This window comes from Engraulis encrasicolus, chromosome 16, assembly GCF_034702125.1.
Source record: "Engraulis encrasicolus isolate BLACKSEA-1 chromosome 16, IST_EnEncr_1.0, whole genome shotgun sequence".
Taxonomy (NCBI): domain Eukaryota; kingdom Metazoa; phylum Chordata; class Actinopteri; order Clupeiformes; family Engraulidae; genus Engraulis; species Engraulis encrasicolus.
This window is the reverse complement of record NC_085872.1, coordinates 28,412,812-28,437,698: the sequence shown is the minus strand read 5'-3', so window position 1 is coordinate 28,437,698 and position 24,887 is coordinate 28,412,812. Positions and strand designations below refer to the sequence as shown.

The 24,887-nt window shown below is 44.0% G+C and overlaps 2 protein-coding genes across 3 annotated transcripts; both read left to right on the top strand.

The window, feature by feature from the left end:
* Nucleotides 1-364: 364 nt before the first annotated feature.
* On the top strand, nucleotides 365-14,387 carry smarcd3a (SWI/SNF related, matrix associated, actin dependent regulator of chromatin, subfamily d, member 3a). 2 transcript variants are annotated; one of them, XM_063219262.1, is made up of 15 exons: nucleotides 649-730; nucleotides 2,228-2,624; nucleotides 3,309-3,580; nucleotides 4,804-4,893; nucleotides 6,748-6,790; nucleotides 7,703-7,825; nucleotides 7,973-8,095; nucleotides 8,430-8,525; nucleotides 9,400-9,501; nucleotides 10,555-10,716; nucleotides 11,054-11,151; nucleotides 11,318-11,453; nucleotides 11,647-11,769; nucleotides 12,634-12,735; nucleotides 12,864-14,387. In XM_063219262.1, exons 2-15 carry the CDS (start codon nucleotides 2,400-2,402, stop codon nucleotides 12,915-12,917), a joined length of 1,749 nt encoding a protein of 582 aa, XP_063075332.1. In that variant the 5' UTR covers nucleotides 649-730; nucleotides 2,228-2,399; the 3' UTR covers nucleotides 12,918-14,387. The 2 variants fall into 2 exon arrangements, with proteins under 2 accessions (XP_063075333.1, XP_063075332.1); XM_063219263.1 differs by lacking the exon at nucleotides 2,228-2,624 and having other exon boundaries at nucleotides 365-730.
* Nucleotides 14,388-15,748: 1,361 nt separating this feature from the next.
* On the top strand, nucleotides 15,749-24,573 carry abcf2a (ATP-binding cassette, sub-family F (GCN20), member 2a). The gene is made up of 15 exons (XM_063219261.1): nucleotides 15,749-15,822; nucleotides 16,905-17,054; nucleotides 17,207-17,419; nucleotides 17,668-17,850; nucleotides 18,458-18,629; nucleotides 19,366-19,461; nucleotides 20,032-20,134; nucleotides 20,246-20,341; nucleotides 20,649-20,768; nucleotides 21,716-21,805; nucleotides 22,104-22,214; nucleotides 22,498-22,560; nucleotides 23,102-23,230; nucleotides 23,370-23,573; nucleotides 24,068-24,573. The coding sequence occupies exons 2-15, from the start codon at nucleotides 16,919-16,921 to the stop codon at nucleotides 24,182-24,184; spliced, it is 1,833 nt and encodes a 610-aa protein (XP_063075331.1). The 5' UTR covers nucleotides 15,749-15,822; nucleotides 16,905-16,918; the 3' UTR covers nucleotides 24,185-24,573.
* The last annotated feature ends 314 nt before the right edge of the window (nucleotides 24,574-24,887 follow it).

Sequence of the window (24,887 nt, the reverse complement as noted above, 5' to 3'; positions counted from 1 at the left end):
CCTGGTGTGTATGTACAATGTTTTTTTGTGTTGGCTAAGGTGTCATCTAAATCTAATCCAGCGTTCATGCTTCGTTTCAGTTGTACTTTTTTCAAGACAGCAGAGACTGTGAAGCAGATCGTGGACATTGAATAGTTCTGTACCACCAATCAGAAGCATGCATTCTAGTCGTTGGAGGCGGTTGCTGTCTCTCTGGCTGGTCGGTGAGAGCTGTTGCTGTTTTGGCTCTACTCTGCTGCCTGCTTATTAATGGTGTTGAGCAGCTGCATGCTCGTGTGTCTGTGGAGTGGGCCATCAGAAGCCTCCTCACTGGACCCCCACCCACTTCTCCCTCCACTCTCTGTGTGTGAAGTAGAGTAGTGAGAGAGCGAGAGATAGAGAGAGAGAGAGAGAGAGAGAGAGGGAGGGAGAGGGAGCATGTGCAGTCATAGACTTGACTTGGACCACACGCTGACTCGGTTTTTGAAGGGAGAACGGAGAGAGGGTGGGAGCAGGACTATTGCAAAGCCAGGGCCAGGGAGGAGGGTCACTTCTTTAGAGAAAGGGGAAAGTGTGTGTGTGTGTGTGTGTGAGAGAGAGAGAGCGATAGAGAGGGGGAAGAGAAGCTGAGAGGAGAGTGAATTCTGGGAGAGGTGCCTTTTTCTTGTTCTGATTGGAAATGGAGGATTCCGCCGGAGGAGCTCGCAAAGCAACCAAGAGTAAACTGTTTGAGTTCCTTGTCCATGGAGTGGTAAGAGCATGACCAATGTCTTCTCTCTCTCTCTGTGTGTGTATTGTCTCTGCTTGTGACTGTGCATGGGTATGTACGTGTGACAGAGACAGAGAGAAAGAGGGGAAGGGGACAGACAGTGAGAGCATGCCTGTGTGTTTATAGATTCTGAAAGCTCTGGGTGAGGCACACAGAGATAGATTGTTGCTTGGCAGCCTTAATGATAGAAGAACAAGGAGGAAGAAGATGAGAATGGAGATGTATACTGCTGCCACCTGTCTAACTGTTTTAGGGTGGAAGGGAGGGAGTTTGATAGACAAGAAGGCAGGAAAGGAGAGCAGAAAGCAAAGAAGCAAAGAAGAGGGGGAAGCGTTGTATCCTTTGATGCAGAATAAGCAGCATGCGAAGGAATGGGAGGGAATCCTGAAGAAGAGCTTTTAACCGTACATTTATAATGCTTGTACAAGTGGAGCCTCCTTTTACCATGGTCATCTCAAGCTCGGTCTTTATATTGTATCACGAGAGGGCCTAAGTAGTCAAAAGGAGTTGAGATCCAACTGCCATTGTTTGGAAGGACTTGTGGGGGGGAGAACAAGGACGTGCGAAAATCAGTTGACCTGGTATTGAGATGCTGTTGAAACTGAATGGCATCGGCAAGTATGCACTTTAGAGCTTGTTGACGGGAGATGTCAGTGAACTCCAAAGAATTCTTTATCCGTAGCTCTCATATTCAGATCCTGCCATAATGGCACTATTTCATCAGTTCATCCTTCTAGAGGTCATGCCTGGCATTCGGCAGAGCAAGCTCTCAGAGACCTCCTTATATTTACTATGCCCTATATCTTCCCAACTAAGTTGTAGTATCTGCTCTCTATGTGACTACATGACACTTTCACTTTGCAATTTCAGGTATTATCCAATTGAACACAGGTCATGGTAGCGGGTCGTAGACATACCCACTGAACGTATCAGCAGGTCACCTGATACTTCCCCTGGCAAGCCTTACTGTTTAGTCTGGTTTGAATACAAACTTTACATCTTAGTGTCCCCCTTAGAACAAAATAGAACTGATTGGGTAAAAAAAAATATATCGTGGCTATGTTTTCTGCTCTAAATGAAAGTGCAGATTTATTATTAACATATTTGTCTTCACAAAGTCAAACCGTGCCTTGCCTTAATCCTCTTCGCTCCGAGTGGAGCATAGGGCTTCTACTAACTGCCTATGGAGGCAATGTCAAACCGTATGTGTTCAAAATTTTGTCTAGTTTTATAGACGATGTATGGTGTTGTATGGTGAGTGAGTCAGTGAAGCATTTTGAAAGTAGCTCCGTTTGGAATGCCTTCGTTTGACTCAGGGAATTTGTGGACTCCTGTGCTCATCTTTCATTACAGTGGTATGCTCCGCTTTTTCACGATGCCAACCAACAAAAGGGCAGGCTCTGTCTGCGCGCATAGCACACAAGTGACATTGAAACAGAAATGAAAAGAATCTGTAACAAGCTTCTCTCTCCCCAACAGTAAGGAGAGGATGTGGAGGTGTTGTTGCCTTTGACAGTATCGTATTGGCACTAACCTTCGACAAAGAAAGCAAGTCCCACCAATTTGGGTTTTTACAGGGATTATCTGTGCCGTGGCTGCCGGTAACTCTGGATGGCAGACAGACAGGCTGTTGCAGCCGCAGCCGCAGCCCATGTTGTGGCCTCCCTCTGTGGCCCTTTACTCCTCCACTGCGACCTTGAAAGCGAGAGATAGCCGGACAGGTGTTGGGAGATGTATGGCTGCCCTGTTCCCAGATCCTGCTGTGTCCACATGTTCCTCTCCAGATCCTGCCCACCGGCCCAGGGCTCCCCCGTGGTTCGCCCGCTCTGAGACCAGGGTCGAGAGGGGGACTGACTTCGCCCCCATTGACCTAGGGGTAGGGCTGGGGGGCTAAAGGACTTATTGGGGGCAGGGGTTGGCAGTTGTGCAGGGTGATGAAGGGAGGTGATTGGAGGGTTGGGGGGTGGCAGTTGTGGAGCTGATTGTTCATTGTGACTGGGAAGAGCAGGTGTTCCAGGGGAGGTTCTCTCCTGACAGGCAGGCTGCTAGTGGCGGTGGCTTAGTGCTTGTGTGATCCTGCTCTGCGCTCGTGTCACATGGCACACTCAGCAGCTGTTGGCTCCTGACTGACAGGCACAGGTGTACGAGGGGCTCTGGTCTGGCCCACATTTACAGTAATGCTGCTGGTGCAGTGGACCGCAGTGTACCAGCCACCCTGGACATGTAATCTTCTACCAGATGGTGTTGTGTCGCTGAACTGCATACTGAATTTGTGTGCATGTACAGTGTGTCTTATTTTTAATCAAATAAAAAAACAGACATGATGGAATTATATTCTTCTCGTTTAAATATTATGGGAATATTAATGTTTATTTACCGGCATACAGACTTAGTTATGGTCAGCCTCACCTTATAAAATATTCATTATGTTTGAATTGTGTGAAATTGTTCACCTTTGTCACTGAACACTTCACAAAATAGTTTGAGATGATGAAACAGTTAGTCATTGCATATAACTAAAACAAAACTGTTTTTTTGTTTGTCTGTCATTCACCCGCAGCGGCCAGGGATGGCGTCAGGGGCCCGGATGCCGCATCAGGGGGCACCAATGGGGCCGCCAGGCCCGCCATACGGAGGAGCGGCCTCTGCACGTCCTGGGCTCCCCAATCCGGCGCTGGACCCCAGCCGGAAACGTCCAGCCCCCACCCAGCAGGCCCAGCAGCAGCAGCAGCAGCAGCAGCAGATCCAACAGCAGCAGCAGATCCAACAGCAGCAGCAGCAGCAGCCTGCTCTGCCGCCGCCGCAGCCAGCCATGCCGTCCCGGCCCAGGAAGTGAGTGAGGCCAGCAGCTGGCCGTCTCTCTGCTGCCCTCTGCCCTTATCTCTCCTTCTAGGGCTGCCGAGTCCTCCCTCTCCCCCTCCGTCTGCCGCTGACTACTCTGTCAGTTGCTGTGCCAGAGCAACTGCCTTCCCTGAGACACGAGTGTTTATTCCAAACACTTCCCTGCCCTATAGCACTCTTGGCAGCAGACAGTGGTTTAGTAGTGTGATGATGATTGCTATCGGTTTGCACTCCTGCAGTCATGTTGTGGTGCCGCTGCCGCCTGCTGAGGTGACCCCTAGTGGCAGTACTGTGTAGTAGCCATCCCCCCCGGGTCTTCCTGGTGGAAGTACTCTGTAGCCGCCCCCCTGGGTCTTCCTAGTGGAAGTACTCTGTAGCCGCCCCCCCCTGGGTCTTCCTAGTGTCCGTACTGTGAAGCCGCCCCCCCTGGGTCTTCCTAGTGGAAGTACTGTGAAGCGCCCCCCCGGGTCTTCCTAGTGGAAGTACTCTGTAGCCGCCCCCCCTGGGTCTTCCTAGTGTCCGTATTGTGAAGCCGCCCCCCCTGGGTCTTCCTAGTGTCCGTACTGTGAAGCCGCCCCCCTGGGTCTTCCTAGTGGAAGTACTGTGAAGCGCCCCCCCGGGTCTTCCTAGTGGAAGTACTCTGTAGCCTCCGTAGTCCTAGTGGAGAGGCATGCAGCAGACAGCAACACGATTCTATACAAAACATTAGCGATGCATGCTCTGAGAAGCGTAGCAGTACAACACTGCTATACCGTATCCTCCTGAGCATTGGTGGTCCATGTAAGAGACTTCAGCTGTTTCACCTGATAAATAAGGATGTACCTTGTTATCACAAGTCTTTCATAATGAAATGTGCTGTGTATGTGCGTCACTGTTTGTCTTGTTACCCAGCCTGTTTTGGTCCTTGTTTTGCTTCATTGTTATTATTGTGCAGTGTGTGTGTGTGTGTGTGTGTGTGTGTGTGTGTGTGTGTGTGTGTGTGTGTGTGTGTGTGTGTGTGTGTGTGTGTGTGTGTGTGTGTGTGTGTGTGTGAGAGAGAAGAATAATGGACAGTCTAAACATAATGATTTCCCACCAGAGAGAAACAATGTCCCTCTCCCCAAATAAAAGCATCTTACATTCTTGTGAAAGATGGATGCACATGCCAGTGATTGCTCTTAAACCATGTCAAGCCATTACTTACTTAGGACTCCTTCAAACCCCTCGACCTGTAGGAAACCTGTGGGATTTCCAGGAGCCAATGAGATGGCCCCGAGACAGATCGACATGCGAGAGGCCCAATCAGATCCGCCAATTGGATCCAAGTAGGCGTTTTCTTGTGCTGCTGCTGCATGCCACTTAATAATGCGTGTGTATCTGCCTGTGAGATTTTGATTTTATAAACCCAGCCCTTTAGCTTAGTCTCACATGCCCCCTGTCCCAGTAATCATTCTGCATGTACAGCATGTAATGAAAATATGACTTGGTGTGGACCCAGTGCTGTCATGTGGTGACGCGGCCAGGTCATTTCCAGTGATGACCAGCAGCTGCTATGGCAAGTACGTAATGTTGAGGAGAGGAGATGAGGAGGCCTGTGCATTGTGCATGTCTACTGGTGTGTGTGTGTGTGTGTGTGTGTGTGTGTGTGTGTGTGTGTGTGTGTGTGTGTGTGTGTGTGTATGTGTGTGTGTGATGGTTGGGTTGCATGAACTTTTTACATCTCCCAATCTGTTTACGTTTCCTTTTCTTTTACTTTTTTACATGTGCGCCCATCACGGTTTCTTTAGCTCTTTTGTTTATTATCTCATTCGTGAATAATGACTTGCCCCCAAATACTGCAGTTGTCAAACTCTCTCTGTGTTTTGGTTTTGTATGGAATGATTGGCTCCATCTTCGTCATACTGCCCTCTCATCATCATCATCGCGACCCCCATCACCCTATCCCCCACCCTATCCCCACTTCCCCTGCCCTCCCCCATGGTCCCCGAGGAGCAGTGTGGTTTGAGATGGAAACAGCTGACCATGAGAAAGTTTATCCACAGCTGAAGGGGGCACTTCCAGATCTCAGCGGCAAGAAAATTGTTCAGCTGAGAATTTCATGTCTGGAAGCCCTTGGTGGTGGTACATGACTGGTTAAAAGAATATCATTTGCATCCGGGGAGGAAGTTTGGGGTAGGGGTTGTGTTGAGGGGGGTGGGTGGGAAGATGAAGGCAGTTTCGGGTGCAGGGCACAGAGGAAGGTTGACTTTGCATTGTGACTGGTACGGTAGATAAAAGGTTGGTTTAGTGCTTTTCTTTTGCTTTTGATTACATTTTGATGAGTACCTGGGTGTGTGTGCCTTAAATCTGTGTGAGTGTGTGTACAGTATGTGGAAGGCAGGGCACTCATACACAAAAGATAGTTTACTGTAATGTAATACTATTACTATGTGTCACCACTATGTATTCTGATGCAGGGCTCTAAATCACCGTTTTTTTAATTACCAGCCAAAATGGCTGGTGGATGAGAATATTACTAACCAAAAACACACTCACCAATGGCTTAAAATGGCTTGTAAGTTGATCTACTCCACCAACCACACTGACATTTCTCCAGCATTTGGCTGGTTGGCTGGTGTTAAATTAGAGCCCTGTTTGTATGTTATGAATTCTATTTACGAAATTAAGTTAAGTTATGAAATGTAAGTTAGCTTCACCTTTATGTCCTTATAACCCGTTAAAGCACGGTGTAATAAATTTGTTCTTACCAGAATGGCAATGACCAAGTTGTGGTGCATTACGAAAGGCCCTGTGTTGTCATAGTAAAGTAGTACTGTGGTAATTAACCTTTCAATGACTGTTACAATGTGCCTCAGATGGTACGGCGTGCATTATGGGGCTATGTTTATATTGGAAATAGTGACATTATTTATGATAATTAGTACATCATTTATAGTGTTTCACCGTATACTGCGCATACTCTAAGTGCTCTCAAAATGTCCATGCACACACACACACACACACACACACACACACACACACACACACACACACACACACACACACGCACACACGCACACACGCACACAGGCAAACATCTATCTGAAAAAGGTCCCAAATACTAAGCAGAAGACCTGTGGACTCCTTTATCGGTCACCATAGTAACGTGGCATTTTCTCTCCTTCTTTCCCTCTTCGTAGCGCCAAGAGAAGGAAAATGGCTGACAAAATTCTCCCTCAGAGGGTGAGCAGCTTCACCTGCCATTGTTTATTTATGCTATTTGTTTGTGTGTGTGTGTGTGTGTGTGTGTGTGTGTGTGTGTGTGTGTGTGTGTGTGTGTGTGTGTGTGTGTGTGTGTGTGTGTGTGTGTGTGTGAACATCTGTGTGCATCTGTGCTTGCACTGGGCGGAGGTAAGTAGCATAGAAGTGAGGAAGAGGAGCAGGTGAAGGTGGGGGAGTAGCAGAATTGTGTGTGTGTGTGTGTGTGTGTGTGTGTGTGTGTGTGTGTGTGTGTGTGTGTGTGTGTGTGTGTGTGTGTGTGTGTGTGTGTGTGTGTGTGGGGAGGGGGGTTACATCACATGTATGATTGGCTATTATCGAGCACCTCAGATGGTTTTAGGCGCATTCTTTGTCATTTTGAGAATGGAAAGCTCAGAGTGCTACAGTGTCTTAGGATGCACTGATATATTTGGCACTAAAGATGGGGTTTTGGTTATTTAGCAATAGGGAGTCAAAGCTTAATCAATTTGTTTTCAGAATACGGCTTTGTGCCCTTCTCTGACAAATATGTAAATAATAGGATCATGGTCTAATATATTGATGTCGACTGTCTGAGATAGTAGGCTACTCGCTGGTAGTAGTCAAAGCATTCTATGTGGCAATGCTGAATGCAGGAGCTACAAATCAACTAGGTGGAAAGGATTTGAATGATGCAACAAAATGGAAACCGGCTGCAGCAGTACTGCCTTCATTCAGATGATTAAGTTTTTTTGCATGGATTTATTTTGAGAGGCTGAAGATAGCATGGCATTAGATGGAGAGTGGATAAAAGGGAAAAGGATGGATGTATGGATGGATGCATGCATGGATGCTTAGAAAGGGATGCATGGATGGATGGTGTGTGATTTGACCTTGTCTCTTTCTGTCATTGATCAGATCCGTGAGCTTGTCCCAGAATCCCAAGCCTATATGGACCTGCTGGCTTTTGAACGCAAACTGGACCAAACCATCATGAGAAAAAGAGTGGATATTCAAGAGGCTCTTAAAAGACCCATGAAGGTGTAGCAAGCTAAAATAAAACATGTTTGTTTTAGACTTGTGACTTGTATTGTTTATGACAGATGCCATTCAAGGGCTGACAGTCAGACATGTGAACACTTACAATAATATTAAATCATATTAAATATATGTCTATTCTTCACACAGCAAAAGCGCAAATTGAGGCTGTATATCTCCAACACATTCAACCCTGCAAAACCTGAAATTGAAGATTCAGAGGGAAGCATCGCATCCTGGGAACTGCGCGTTGAGGGAAAGCTACTGGACGATGTATGTCAACCACACATTCATTTTACTATAGCAGCTTAATGATATTTTCCCTGCTCGTTAACGGGGCCTTCTCTTTATCAAAACCCCATAAGTGCCTATGAATGCAATGCATTTATTATTGTAATTGGAACAGTTGAACCTGTAGCACATGAACAGCCACTGCCAGCATTTTAACGGCACAAAAAGTACATTCATTGTGTAGAGATGTGTCCTGTCTCACAGTATCGCCGTGTGCATGAATGGGTGTGTGGGAGGACACTTGCTTGAGTGAGCCCTGGCTGTGCCGACAAACTGAATGCATTCCAATGACCCATGATGCTTTTCACTCCCTCAGCCGGCAAAACAGAAGCGAAAGTTCTCTTCTTTCTTCAAGAGCCTGGTCATCGAGCTGGACAAGGACCTTTATGGTCCAGATAACCACTTGGTTGAGGTCAGTTGCACTTGACACTCTTGATTCATGGCGTCACCTCTCCTACTGCCAGGCAGTGTAGTCAATAGAGTCAATAGAGGACGGCTATATAGTACTAATTCATAGTTACACCTCTGCCTCTTCTCATGAGAATGTATTATATTAAGGATACTACATGTGCGATAAATATCATCAAGTAAGACGGATACACACTCTGACCATGACACACACATGCAGGGTCATTGTAAACAAACTGCAAGTACACACAACATTAACAAGTTTCACTTCAACATTCGAATCACACAATTTCTGAGGGACCATAACCTTTTTTTATGCGTGTTAAGGTAATGTTAAGGAGTAAAAGGCAATGACCTTACTCCCAAACATGAGGACTGGAATATGGCATTAAAATGAAGACGTTATGAACAGACTGAATGATTCTTGATCTTGTGATCATCATTTTGTAAGACTTTTATAAAACTATACGTTTCGACACATACGGTAAATAGTCCCGAAATCAGCAGTTTTTTTTATTCCCTACCCCCTCCATTTCAAACGTCCTTGATGATTGTTAATAATTTTGAATGCCGTCTTGAATAGAGCAGTTGAAGAATTCATCATAAAAAAATTACTGTAATCTTCCATAAAATCCTCCAGCCAATGTCAGGCCAAGATGAGGTTAATAATGAAAAAATCTTTTTCATTGTGTTGCTCAAAATGATAGAGGCCTTCGCAAGGTTTTTGAAAGACTGTCAAAAGCAGTGAAATGATTTTTCCACATAGCTTTTCAGTCATCATTACTGCGGCTTTGCTGTTTCTCGGGCGCATTTAAACTGCATTAGTTGTAGGATCTAGGGTCAAATTGTGTTTGCATGTATGGTTTAACCCCTTACAGTGGCACAGGACACAGACCACACAGGAGACGGACGGTTTTCAAGTGAAGAGACCTGGCGATGTGAATGTACGCTGTACATTACTACTGATGCTGGATTACCAGGTAATTTAACACAAGATATGTGGATCCATGTCAGACTATCCAGTCATATTCAGCTACACTTGCAATCACACATTTACTGTATGTGTTAATATACACTCACCGGCCACTTTATTAAGAACACCTGTTACAACTGTTCATTGAGGCAAATTTCTGATCAGGCAATCACATGGTGGCAACTCAATGCATTTATGCATGTAGACATGGTCGAGCTGATCTAATGTAGTTCAAACCGAGCATCATAATGGGGAAGAAAGGCTATTGAAATGACTTTGAACATGGCATGGCTGGGCTTGATTTGAGTATTTCAGAAAAGACTGATCTACTGGGATATTCACACAACCATCTCTAGGGTTTACAAAGAATGGTCCGAAAACGACAAAAAATACAGTGAGCAGGCAAAAATGCCTTATTGATGGCAGAGGTCAGAGGAGAATGGACAGACTGGTTTGAGCTGATACAAAGGCAACATTAAGTCAAATAACCACTCATTACAACTGAGGTATGCATAAGAGAATCTCTGATTACACAGAATATCAAATCTTGAGGCAAATGAGCTACAGCAGCAGAAAACCACATTTGGTGCCACTCCTGTCAGCTAAGAACAGGAAAATGAGGCAACAATTTACACAGGCTCACGATGAACGACTCTAGAAGATCGGAAAAATGTTGCCTGGTTTGATGAGTCTTGATATCTACACTCAAATGGAATGGTCAGAATTTGTCGTCAACAACATGAAAACAAGGGTCAACCCTGCCTTACATCAACGTTTCAGGCTGGAGATATAATGGCATAAGGATATTTTCTTAGCACAATTTGGGCCAATTGGTACCAATTTATCTATTTAGGAATGCCACAGCCTACCCGAGTATTGTTGCAGGCAGTTCAGGTAGTTCTGAAGGCAAAAAGGTGCCCAACACAGCACTACAGTGTTCCTAATGAAGTGGCCGGTTAGTGTACTTTCTATTTCTTTATATTAGTCAGATCAGCCATCTTTCCACTAACTGAATTCATTTTTTTTTAGATTTGCTTGTGTCTCTCATGTCTCCCTTTAGCCCCCCCAGTTCAAACTGGATCCACGGCTTGCTCGTCTCCTTGGCATTCACACACAAACACGCTCCTGCATAGTCCAGGCACTGTGGCAGTACGTCAAGACCAACAAGCTGCAAGACCCTCACGAAAAAGAATACATCAACTGTGATAAGTACTTCCAGCAGGTGATTCTGTTTTTCTTACCCTGAATCCGTACCATTTGTTTGTTTGTACTGTACGTCTCTGTTCATGTTAAAAACTGTACAACCCTAATGGCTCATTTAAGTTTGAAATCAAGTTTTTAATTCACTTATTTTATTTTCATGTCTTTTGAGCAGAGTGCCACTTCATTACCCAGTTTTGATTCATTTGTCATTTTGTCCTCAGTTAGGCCTACTGACAGTCTCCGGGAGCCACTTGGCTATCACACAATTACAAAAAAACTATTACTGACTTCTTTTGGTTTTTTTTCTTACTTGCCTTGGCTACTTGCCATTTCTTGTTACTTGTTTCTTTTCTCAGATATTTGATTGCCCGCGTTTGAAGTTCTGTGAGATACCTCAGCGTCTCACTAACCTGTTGCTTCCACCAGATCCCATTGTGATTAATCACATCATCAGGTAATGCTCTCTGCTTTGCCAAATAGCTTATAAACAGTACTCTTATAGACTGCAGTACTGTATATTTCAAAGGTGATTCAGATTAAATGTCTGATATAATAATACTAGGTACTACTAGGAAAGTAGACCTTCATGGTATGACTCTAAGGAATATTTTCCCCTACAGTGTGGATCCAAATGACCAGAAGAAGACAGCCTGTTATGACATCGATGTGGAAGTAGATGACCCGTTGAAGAATCAGATGAGTGGCTTCCTGCTCTCAACAGCAAACCAGCAGGAGATTGCCCTGCTAGACAACAAGGTTCCTAGATTTCTTTCTGCCGTGTGGCAAAAATGAGATTTAATAAACATTAGATTTAATAAAACACAATTGGAATGGAAGAGGATGAATTGCCTCCACTGTCCTTTTGTCCCTCTTCTGATGTCTTTTTTCATGTTTTGACGTTGTTGTTGTTTTTTTTTTTTAAACAATTCTTTGTTCTAAATATCCTCAGATTCATGAGACTATTGAGTCCATCAACCAGCTGAAGATCCAAAGAGACTTCATGTTAAGCTTCTCCAGAGACCCCAAAGCCTTCATTGAGGACTGGATTTGCTCCCAAAACAGAGACCTAAAGGTGCCCAGCTAAGTATTGTAGTGGTGCTTCCATACACATGTCAAACCCTCTCCTGTGTTCATTCAAGCTTTTCAGGAGTTTTGCACAAACTATTGTGGGTTGACATAATCTTTTCACACAGAAAACCACACCTGATGGAGACAACATAAACACAATAACATGTTTAACTCTTCTGTGGGAGTCATGACATAGTATACTATACTGTAAGTCAACCAGTGGTCTCCAAATGGTGGCCTGCGGGCCAGATCCGGCCTGGGCGTGGCAAACCTTTGGCCCGCCATGAAGTTGGAACAAATGAAAACATATATGCGTGCTATTAGGGCTGGGCGATATGGAAAAAAAAACAATATCACAATATGGATTACTTTATATCACGATAACGATATACAGTATATCACGATATAGCACAATTACATACATTTTCAGTTATTCTCTTTATCTGCTCTTTATTTTTTCATGTCGCAAAACAACCTTTCTTTAAAATGGATCTTTTTATTCTTATTTTTACAGTTACATTAACTTATAGTGTGTATTGTGACAACATGAAATGTAATTAAATGATATTCAGTTGTATAAAATTGATAAAATTACTATCACGATATAAATGATATAGGAGAAAGGTATAACGATGTACACTTTTATATCACGATAACGATATATATCGTCATATTGCCCAGCCCTACGTGCTATCTGTGTCCATATGGTCGAGTGTTTTGTTTGGCCCTCAGCCTCATTTGCACTGCATAATTTGGCTCTTAGGGGAAAATAATTGGAGAGCACAGAAGTAAACCGACATGATATATGTAGGCCTACTGTATTTAGACTGTCTCATGTTCAGTTTTATTCATTTTTCTCCATATCTAGTTAATGACGGACGTGGTTGGTAACCCGGAAGAAGAAAGAGGAGCAGAGTTTTATAATCAGCCCTGGTCACAGGAGGCTGTCAGTCGTTACTTCTATAGCAAGGTGAGTCCACATGTCAATGTTAGGAAATTATCAGATACGTATCCCAACTCTTTTGACTGGTAAATGTACAAGGCACAAAACAACTGGTTTGAGACAGATTAACATGTTTTATTCTGATGTGTTTTCAGATTCAACAAAGAAGAGTAGAACTTGAACAGGCTTTGGCGATACGCAACACCTAAAATGTTCCCCATGGGAAAATGTGGGTTCATCATTTGGATTGTGGGAACGACCAATATTGAGTCCACCATTCATGGCCGTTTTCATCGTCTTTGGATCGACAAGACAACTATTAATCATCCATCATTTCTCCAGCAATTTGACAACATACAATTTGAAGAGTTGCTGAGAAGGAGAATGTTGTGCAGAGAAAATGTAGAGCCAGAAAACAGAACTGAGCTTCATATGACTCTCTCACTTGCTCTAGTCTGAAAGACTAATTGAAAGTATTGTCTTAACTTTTCATGTTCATCCAGGGACTTCTTTCATTTTGATGGCCTTCTGCAAAGCACTGATAAAAACAACCAAATCTTGTTTTATGTTTGTGTGTCTTTAGTGTCTGGTAGTGTATAGATGTTTCTCACTGTTTTGTATTGTGATTTTACAGTGGTAAAATATCCAACAGAACCTGAAATACACCGTTTTAATTACAGGTGTTTAAGAGATATGTAAATGCTGTGTTCCTATGTGCCCAAAAGCAAATCACAACACATGTTTGAGATTGTAAAAATCTAGAATCCTAGAAGCAAAAGTAGAGGCAAAGTAGTCCAACAAACAAAGACCGCATTGTGTCACTTGTCTAAAGAACGGAGAGACTTGGTGTCCTTAAATGATAGTATATGACAAGTACCATTCATACAGTGTAAATGCTGGATGGTTTTGTACAATACTTTGTGTATTCAAGTGATTGTTCTTGTAGTCTACCATGTGCCCTGTCCTAAAGAATAACTTCCTGATAAGGATTGTGACATCAAATGATGGTCATTTTTTGTAGACCATCTCCGTGTGGACATATGGAGCATGTCTCTAACAAAATACTTCATGAAACTGTGTTGTATTTGTTTCCCTTATCCACATACAGTACCTTCAAAGAATGATGGATCAACTTGATAAAAATGAAAGACAACCAATAGTTTGCACTTTTTCATATTGTTCAGCACCTTACCCATCTTTTCTAACCATCTTTACTGAGCCTTATGAACACACACCAGGACCGGCAATGTTTTATTTGTAACCCCCCCCCCCACACACACACACACACTTCTTTTTTAAAAAGACTATATGCATGCTGCATGGGTAACTTGTCCGTTGTATGTGGTGTTTTGCTTTTAAAGTTCTGCCAAAGCTCAAAAGGTTGAACACAATGAATAGGCGTTACTTAAGTTGGATAAAATGAGAGATGTACATGCACAGTAAACAAGAAATTACCAAAGTGTTTGCTTGGAAAAAAAGAGGCTTATTTGTGTACCTGTCTGTAGCCCTGTACCAGATGTTGACTTTGTGCAAAGACTGTCAAATTTTGTTAATTTTAACCAAATCATTCAGCATCAGCAGAGAGTTATTGGTGGACTAATATGGCAGCTAGGTTTGTTTTTCACGTAAGACACCAGCAAAATGTGTGGATTGATCAATTAAACCGTTGAAGAATGTAATGAATGGCCTGGCCTTTTTTGGTGTATCAGTTTATCAGTTTTAGGCTATGAGTTGCACCATATAGCCTACCAGGGGTGGGAAACCTTTTTCATTCGAGGGGCCACTTCAAATTCATCCGAGGGCCGTACTATGAGCACAAACCAGGATTTACCCCTGCCCTTTAGGCCTATATTGAAGGCAGCACGTTTACAAAAGTCCCAACCTCCTCTATGTCCCCTGAATATAACTTAATTGTAGATTAATTGTAGGTTGTAGGATTCAATGACAAAATAAGTCATATTTCATGTGAAGCTGCATGTAGCGAAGGAGAGTAGAGTTGGCCAGCCAGAATACGAACTTTGACCTTATGGAGTAGTAAACGAGGGTTCTGACCGCAACATCAAAGAGCCAGGCTTGTTGGTGTGGCAGTCAGAACACATCCACAACCGTAGTGATGGTCACTCCATCACACTGCATAACATTAAAATTACATCGGGGGCGGATGCAAAGGCCGCAAATGGCCCTCAAGACATAGGATCCCCAGCCCTGGCCTATACAATGATGCACTTTGACTTACGTGTACATTGCAACTAAAAATAATGATGTAGTGTGCACTGAATATTATCACAGCTCATTCTGTGAGCATTTCGAACAAAACTGGACAGCAACATCATTAGTTTGTTTACATTCATTTCACTTATTAGGCCTACCAACTTCCGTCGTGCCAAACCCAATTCTCTTGTTAGTCATCTCAGTCAAGATTTCTCAAAGGAGTTTGGAAAAAGAACCCAACTGATTGAGTTCATCTTGTATTTCCAGATCAAATACGTATCTACTGTAATCACAGCTCTCCAATTGAATGGCCACAGTTTATGACAGCACATCATGGCTTCGATAAAAACAGAAAGACCAGTAGCATTTATGAAGCGTATTAACTTCATTGTATTCAACATAAATACATTAAAAAAACTCATTATATATCGCAAGGAAGATTAGCCCTGGCAGCTGAGGCCACAGAATAGGCCAGACCTCCACTGCACACTGTAGGCCTATGGGTCTTATGATGAGGATTTAAGATGAAAGGTTGTGAATAGCCTTGAAGGTGTGAAGCAGGATTTTGTAATGAACAGCCAGTGAAGGAAATATGTAGTGCTGCAGACAGGGGCAATGTGGTGAAATAAAAGGGTTAAGCCGGGGTAAAGGACTTTTCATCCCTTGAACATGGGGGGGAAACCATCTACACTTTGTCGTAGAATTGCCTGCATGACTCATGTCCTGTTCTTTTCCAGGCCTGAGAGCAAGTTGCAAAATTCGACTCTGCTCTGGCCTCTCCCCTTGTGGGTGGAGCTAAGAACCGAATTCGTAACGCCATTGGTTTGCGAGCCGGTATGAGGACACGCGCGATTCTGCGGCGCCTCATTCCTGCTGGTTTACCGGTATCGTAGCAGGAAGAAGGTGAGTTTCTTTCACGATGTAGAGTTTTAATCGGGTCCTGCCGAAAATGTATTTGTATTAGAAAATAATGTAGACATGCATGGACATGGATTTAAAGTTTATATTGTTTTCTGCGGTTTTGAGGCTGAAATGGTATTAAGCTGGGCGAATTTCCTTACCGCGTGAGGCCTGTGATACCGTTAGCTAACAATGAATTGTTGAAACTAGAATTGTACAGGCCGATTTTCCTTAACTTGCTGTTCCCATGACTTATCAGGTACCATCCTGTCTAAACTAAATGTAGATATTTTCGGTCATTTTCTTGCATTGTTTTGGAAGGATGACTACGGACACGACGTTCTTATGTTGAATACCGGCGGCTACCTGGCTAATGAGTTAGCTAGCGATAGCTTGCCTTTCATTCTGTCCCATGTTGCGCTTGTTAGAGGCCTCTTCTCGCCATACAATGTAAAGTTATTTTTATGGACCACATAACCTGAAATGTGACCATGTTTTGACCACTCACTCATGAAAGAAGACATCATCTAGTGCGTCTAAACGGCTTGTTACTGTCGATATGGGTTTCTGAATTCCTGATGAAATTGCTTTAGCGACTTGTTCGCTGAGATACACGTGATCATTTTTTTGGCTAGTTCTAGCCGCTAAGTCAGCTGGCCTCTGATAGCATGTAGGATGCTATGAAATTCCAAAGATGGACTTGGTGATCCCTTATTTATACCGAATGACGGCGGCTATGCGAAAATGCCGAATTGATACGAGGTGTCTTGGTGGCATCTCGACATGAACTGTTTTTCATCCAAATTCTGATTCCACATCGTCCTGTGTTAGGTGTGTTGAATTTCTTGGCCTTGTGCGCTTGGTCCGTGAGATCATTTCTAGCGTGATGCGGCGAGAAGTTACAGTATCTGCATTGAGGTTTTCAGACTTTTCTACGCTACTTGATCGGAATTGTAGCCTATTCTGCGATTCACGAAAGCGGTATTTCTTGACATGCGGTCTTTAGCCTCTCAAATGTAACATTTTGTCATAGAACACTACAGCTGAATCTTACCGGCGTGTGGCTTTGTTTGTTGATTCCCCAGATAGTGTTGACGTCATGCCGTCCGATTTAGCGAAAAAGAAAGCGGCAAAGAAGAAGGAGGCTGCTAAAGGCCGTCAGAAGAAGAAGCCAGAGGAAGTGAACGGCGAGGGCGAGAAACCCGAAAGCCAAGAGAACGGAGCAACGGCAAATGGTAAGTCTGTCGTCATACCCAAGAGGTGCAAGTTTAAATCCCCTTTCCAAACTACACGTGAAAAATCTGTAATGCACATTCTCTCAAACATTGTCTGTGCTAGATGTTTGCTACGGTGTATGATGGGAGTTTTTCATTATTCCATGTAACAGGAGTGGACAGCTTGGCCAAGCAGCTGGATGAGTTTGAGTTGAAGAAGACTGAAGCGCGGGCAGTGACCGGAGTGCTCGCCTCCCACCCCAACAGCACAGATGTCCACATCGCCAGCTTGTCCCTCACCTTCCACGGCCAGGAGCTGTTGACTGACACTAGCCTGGAACTCAACTCTGGCCGTCGCTATGGTCTCATTGGACTCAATGGAACAGGTGCGATCACTAGTGTGGGCGATGGGAGTAAGGAGTGTTGGGTGTAGGACTGGGTTTGCTGCTCAAACGTTGGCATTGCATTGCATTAATCAGAGTATTGGGTTTAATAGCAGATGCATTTTAAAACCTGCACAACAGAAGTAGATTTCATGAGTGTCTGTGAGAAATGCTCACCCTCTTGGTGTACTTAACTGTATTCCGGGTGCACACGTCCCAACTAACGAGTTATTTCTTAAATTCTCTTGTAGGGAAGTCCATGCTGCTGTCAGCCATTGGCCACAGAGAAGTACCCATTCCAGAGCACATCGACATCTACCACCTGACGCGGGAGATGCCCCCCAGCGAGAAGACGGCCCTGCAGAGTGTCATGGAGGTGGACGAGCAGAGGATAAAGCTGGAGAGGGAAGCAGAGAGGCTTGCAACAGAGGATTGTAAGTGCTTTCAGACATTAAAAAAAAACAAAAACATGATGAACATTATCATTCACACACGTTTTCATAGGCACTGTACGTGTAGTGACAGTTGTCTTTCCTAGGCGTGGTAAAGCAAACGTCATCCTTGTTTGACTACTGACCTCACATCTGTGCAGTCATATGAGGCCATGTCGAAAAAGGAACAGCTCTACTGACACAAACTTTTGTGACTCAACCTTTTAATGTCAAAATATTACGCAACTTGTGTGTTGTGCAACCTTTTCACCGGTCTACTGAGGGAGAAAAATCAGTCGTTAAACATTACCTGGAGTGATATCCTAATATTTTTAATGAGTCATTGTCATCTTTACGGTTGTGCTACCCCATGTCATCTGAGTGCGAGTTAACTGTTGTCCAAAACAGTTGGCCATTTCTCAGCTGTGCAGTCCCTCAACCTGTCTCCCAAAATGGAGAAATTTAGTCAGTAATCTAGATTATTTTTACCTTACAAAATACTCTCCTTCCGAATTTGAGGTTATGCTTTCACTGTTAGCAGAGTGATCATTCTACACGTGTGTGTGTGTGAATGTGATCACTCATTGTGTTATCTTCTCTCCCTGGTTAGCCGAGTGTGAGAAGCTGATGGAGCTGTACGAGCGTCTGGAGGAGCTGGACGCGGACAAGGCAGCAGTGAGGGCCTCACGCATCCTGCACGGCCTGGGATTCACCAGTGCCATGCAGCAGAAGAAGCTGAAGGACTTCAGCGGAGGATGGAGGATGAGGGTCGCCCTTGCCAGGTGGGTACCGTTAGTCCCTGGCATCAGCTTGTGTGGTAGGGTGTTTTAACCTGGCTGTGCCCTCCTAGTGACGCAACACTAGTCAGGCCAAGAGCAATACAAATACCGTTTCTGAGCACCTGAAATAACGGGAACTCCTCCCACTTTGTCGGGAAGCAAACAACCATCAGCGAACTAAGGGAGGGGTAGTCAACCATGCCGTTGGGGAAATGCCAATTGTTATGCTCTTGCTCAGACCAAGTCTTTGAGATTTGAAAGTCAATGATAATCAGGCTAAGGGTGTTATGGTGTCACATGCCTTTGCAAAGTGGGTTCTGGGTTTCCCTTTCTCATGAGTATGGAAGTGCCCCTTCATGGTTTGGGTAAAGTCAGTGTGCTCAGAAATGCCCTTGAGCAGAGGGCTTTTGTTACTTCTTGCTTCGTGATTTGAGAGGCATTAAAAGGGAATCTATTTTAAAATGTGTGTAGAGTTTTATGACCCGTATCTGGAACTGCTGTGAATGATGAAATAAAAGGCCGAATGAATGTGCAGCTGCCAAGCAGTGTGTTCACAGCGCAGCTGCACGGTGACAAAAACTGTCCGAAGCGTTTTTCTGACCCAGACGGTTCTGGTAGTAGTCATTTTCATATAGCTAGTTACCCGTGTTTGCTCTGTTCCCTTTTTGCCTCTGTATGGGTAATCTATTTGGAGTGAGCATCAGCCGTAAGCCTAATGCCTCTCCTTTGTGTTCCTCAGAGCACTGTACCTGAAACCGTTCATGCTGCTTCTGGATGAGCCGACCAACCACTTGGACCTGGAGGCCTGCGTGTGGCTGGAGGAGGAGCTCAGACAGTGAGTATCTATAGTGAAATGAGGAGATGTGACTGAGGTGTTCCTGCACAGTTCGTCCCCCTCGGGGAGCGAACCTGCCACCTCGTCAACTACATCGGTTCAGCAATGGGAGTCACAGTACGAGCGCGCTGAGCTAAAGGGCCGGTCCGATAGCCCAACGCTACCGCACTGTATTGAGGCTGCGAGAGGGAGGTTTACTAAAGTTCCACACTGAACTCTGCTAGTTGGCATCCATTACAGAGGCCTTGGGGCCCTATGACGGCCTTTATTATTACCTAATAATACAAAGCCCAGTTAGGAATTTACGCAGTGGATGATGTGGTGATGGGGATCCAGGCAGTCCTTTCGTTCTGTTGTGTCATTTTATATGCTAGTGCTGTAGTTTGTGGTTGGTGGAGAAATGATGTAAACAAAAGGCCGAATTGTAGTGCCACCATTGAGGCATTGTACTCGATGTGTTGGTGCTTTGACAAAGACTAGCTGAAGCGGTTAGCTGATCTCCAAAAGAACACACCAGACTAGACTCCTGCTCTCTGTCTGGACAACTGTTGACGCCCATTTCTTTGACAGGTTCAAACGTATTCTCGTCCTGATTTCACATTCCCAAGACTTCCTTAATGGCGTGTGTACCAACATCATGCACTTGCACCAGAAGAATCTGAAGTACTACACTGTAAGAAATCACTCTCACTACTTTTCAAATTCTCTGTATAACCACATGCATATAAAACCCTGTTTGCCTTTGCCATTTCTGCTTCTCATGTGTGTCTCCTTTGCTTCTCAGGGTAATTATGACCAGTATATCAAGACCAGAGAGGAGCTGGAGGAGAACCAGATGAAACGCTTCAACTGGGAGCAGGATCAAATTGCACATATGAAGGTAAGCGATTAGCCTCTTTCCTATTCCTGTGTACATGCATGGGTTCACCACTTGTCAGAATTGGTAGGTCTGCAAAATGGGAGAAATGATGTAAACAAAAGGCCGAATTGTAGTGCCGCCATTGAGAACTCTGTACTTGATGGGATCGGTGCTTTGACAAAGACTAGCTGAAGCGTTAAGCTGATCTCCAAACTAACACACCAGATTAGACTCCTGCTCACTGTATGAAGAACTCCACCACCACACCCCAGGGCTCTTTTTGCGTGTGGCCTGCCTGTGTAAATTGTGTGTTTTTTGTCTTTTTCAGAACTATATTGCACGGTTTGGCCATGGCTCTGCCAAGCTAGCCAGACAAGCTCAGAGCAAAGAGAAAACTTTGCAGAAGATGGTGGCCTCAGGACTAACTGAGAAAGTTGTGAATGACAAGGTTGGTGAACACATGGATTTTGGAAAACAGCACTCTGGCCAATCTTTTAAGAAGATTGGCACCTGACGGGAAACTTGTATTAATTACCTACTTTGCTGTTTTCTGTCCACAGTTATGATTTGAAAGGACATTATGCAACTAACGGATCAAGTGCTTAACCTTTTTAAAAACACCAATTTGGCACGATATGCTCATTGCCTGCCCAGCCCCCCACCCCTTATTCCAGCTATATAAGAATGAGTAGTATACATGTCATCACATATTAACTTGCGGGGAGAGATTTAGCTGTGCTGTCCCCAAGTACTCGCTCAAAGCATATTTCTGAAATGACCGTATATTGTGGCAGGAACCTAGAGAGGTTGTGGCCAATTTGTAGTATCGTCACTATGCAGTGTTCTCACTGTAGAGGTGCAGTGACAAAAAACAGTCTGAAGCGTGCTGATCTATTGGCACAACCCTTTTAGATATTCTTACTAGGCCTGTCACGATAACAAATTTTGCTGGACGATAAATTGGCCAAGAAACTATTGCGATAAACGATAATATTGTCTTCTCGATCATTTTAAAAAATATGACAATGGGATAGAAATGCGAATACAACCTTTCTAATTTTGAAAGCGTCGCAGCAGGGGGTGCTAGATAGAGGGGTAGATGGAGAGATAGACAAGGTAGACAGACTGAAAATTAAAAGTACACCAACGTTTAAGCATCATTGCGCTGAGTGAAATGTGCCTATCGATATTCAGTCTAAAAGAGTGACGAGGAAAACAAAGAAGCATGCAATAATTTATTGTGGCAAAAAAGTTATCATGCTTGTAAAAATTTATTGTACGATATGTTGACTTATTGAATATTGTGACAGCCCTAATTCTTACACTCGCAAGTTCTCTCATTGTCTATCATCACCCTGCTAGTCTCCTAAATAACTGTTTGTTTTGTGTCTGCAGACCCTGTCATTTTCTTTTCATCCCTGTGGGAAGATACCCCCTCCTGTTATCATGGTGCAGAATGTCAGCTTTAGGTATTCTGACGACACGGTAAGGATCCATATGTCTGATATGTGCTCTCACTTGTGGTATTTACCAAACAAGTTCACCTTTTTAAAGACTGCTGCTGTGCATTTCAATCCCCTAGTCACATGCTTTGCCCTACTGTGGTGTTCTTGTATTGCAGCCATGTATTTATAAAGACCTGGAGATATGTATTTATTTCCCTTATGTGCTCCCACTTTTGATATTTAATACACAAGTTCACCTTTTTAAAGACTGCTGCTGTGCGTTTCAATCCCATAGTCGCTCACATGCTTGGCCCTGCTGTGGTGTTCTTGTGTTGCAGCCATATATTTATAAAGACCTGGAGTTTGGGATTGATCTGGACACGCGGGTGGCACTTGTGGGACCCAACGGTGCTGGAAAGTCCACATTGCTGAAGCTGTTGGCTGGAGAGGTACGACTTGATTTAAAAATATCATTTGTCTAGACTTTGGTCATAGATTGTGCCCAAAGTTCTTTGCCATAGCAGTTAATTAAGAATTGAATGGAGATTGCAGAAGTGTGGTTGATACTGATTGCAGTTGTTTTGGCTCTGAGAAGCCCTGAGATTTAAAGGTGTTTTTGTAATATATATAGAAAGATGGCTTCTGATTTTGGATGAAATGATTAATATAATGCCTCAGTTATGAGCCGCTTGTTCACATGGTAATCACTGGGTAATTCTCTTTCCCCCCTAGCTTGTCCCATCCAGTGGAATGATCAGAGTGAACTCTCATGTAAAGATTGGCAGATACCACCAGGTAAGCCCACACCAATGTTTTGAGGGGTGTAAAAGTAAACAAGTTGGCCAAACTTAACCCGGATATGAAACTAGACTGTTCAATGTACATGCTTACAACAGTGGTGTCAATTTCAAATAGTACTGAGGGCTACCCTCTAGATTTAAAAAATTGACTGCAGTTGTGCATGCGCTTAAAAATAAGTCACACACTCTTTCCCATCAAGATTGTTCAAATATGCCTTCATATACTCAGTTGCCTATGACTGGCATGGGCTCACTCGTATTCTTAAATTGGCCTGGGCCGACTAATATTCCTGTAACACACCAAATAAAATGATCTCGAGAGCCAAATAAAATGATTTAGCGGACCTCGGGCCTGTGTTTGACATCCCTGGCTTACAAAGTAGATTTAACGGTCAAGTTAAAAGGCCCTTTCCTGTCTCTCTCTCCACTCGTATCCTGTCACCATCTTCACTGTCCTATCATAAATAAAGTCAAAAAGACCAAAAAAGAGAAGAATTGTCGATTGTGTCTGACCACCATCTTCCTCCCCTTTGCAGCACTTGACTGAGCAGCTTGAGCTGGACTTGTCACCGCTTGACTACATGATGAAGTGTTATCCAGACATCAAGGAGAGAGAGGAGATGAGGAGGATCGTCGGCCGCTACGGCCTCACGGGCAAACAGCAGGTGAGTTTGGGTGTACAGAGACAGACGACCTGTGTCTCAACAATTCTCTACAAGTTATACGTTAGGCGATGATGCAAAGATGGTCATATGAACCAGACAGTTGGATGTAACTTTTTTTTTAACCCTTACCGTGTCTCAGGTTAGCCCCATCAGGAACCTGTCTGATGGCCAGAAGTGTCGCGTGTGCTTCGCCTGGCTTGCCTGGCAGAACCCCCACTTGCTCTTCCTTGACGAGCCCACCAATCACTTGGACATCGAGACCATCGACGCCCTGGCAGACGCCATCAATGAGTTTGAGGGCGGCACGATGCTGGTTAGCCACGACTTCAGGCTAATCCAACAGGTACAGATCACGTTATGGTGAACCTGCCAGAGCTTTTTCAGCATTTTGAAAATTGAATCCTATGCCTATATCGACACACCACTGCCAGAGCATTTTCAGCATTTTGAAAACTGAATCCTATGCCTATATCGACACCACACCACTGCCAGAGCATTTTCAGCATTTTGAAAATTGAATCCTATGCCTATATCGACACCACACCATAAGAGAACTGAATTGACATGCTCACGCATCATTTGCACTGAACACTAGGATCCAAAATGATACGCGTAAGGGTCATTGGCACCTAGTGAGTTATGCATGTGCTTAGTCAGAAAGTTGACCATCATGAAATGCAGTGTTTGTAGCTGTTCAGTGAAGTCTGTAAATGCTGCACATTCTGTATATATACACTTCTGCTATTTGCACTTCTGACCAGATGTTTAACTGCTTTCATTACACTGAGTTCCTTTCGTGTTGAATCCAATATTGATTCTCTCGTCTCCTTCCAACAGGTGGCTCAGGAGATATGGGTGTGCGAGAAGCAGACCATCACCAAGTGGAACAGGGACATCTTGGCCTACAAGGAGCACCTGAAATCCAAAATTGACAGACAAGCGCATGACCTCTAGGATCCAGACAGTCCAGATGGGGTTGTGTCCACACTCCGTGCAGTGTCAAGACAAGAGCACCTCTCCTCACCAGCTGTGCATGCTGAAGTTACCTACAGAGGAGCATTCTGTACTGATGTTTTCTAGTAATTATGCAATTCTCAATACTGACCTGCATTTTCGTTTCCCCCCTTTCAAATTTTCCGATGGAATTTACATAAGCAGTCTTATGTATTGTTTCAGGCTGCCGATGTTTTGAGTGCTTGATGTCTCAAGTCTCGAGCTGGCAGAAGGCTGTGCAGATAATGTCGTCAAAGGCTCTTAAAGAGCTATTTATTATGTCATGTATTATTTATCTTCATCTGCTGTAATGCATTTGGCTGAAATAAAAGATTCATCACCCGGTCTAAGCTGTTGTGTTCATGCGAAATACCTGTCTCTGACATCAAGCCTGTACTTTCTTCCTACATAATGGATAAATGGCAAGCCGAATGGGATGATTGTGCTGGAAATAAGCTGCACGATATATGCAATTCTGTGAAACAGCTGATTACTCAATCGTTCTCATGCAGACATGATCAAGTCGTCTACACAAGGTGTAGAATTGGCCACTCTAGACTCACCCATGCTTTTTTGCTAACTGGAACTGAACCTCCCCTCTGTGATTTTTGTGGACATCTCTTATCAATTAAGCATATTCTAACTTGCCCTGCTCTCAGAAGGA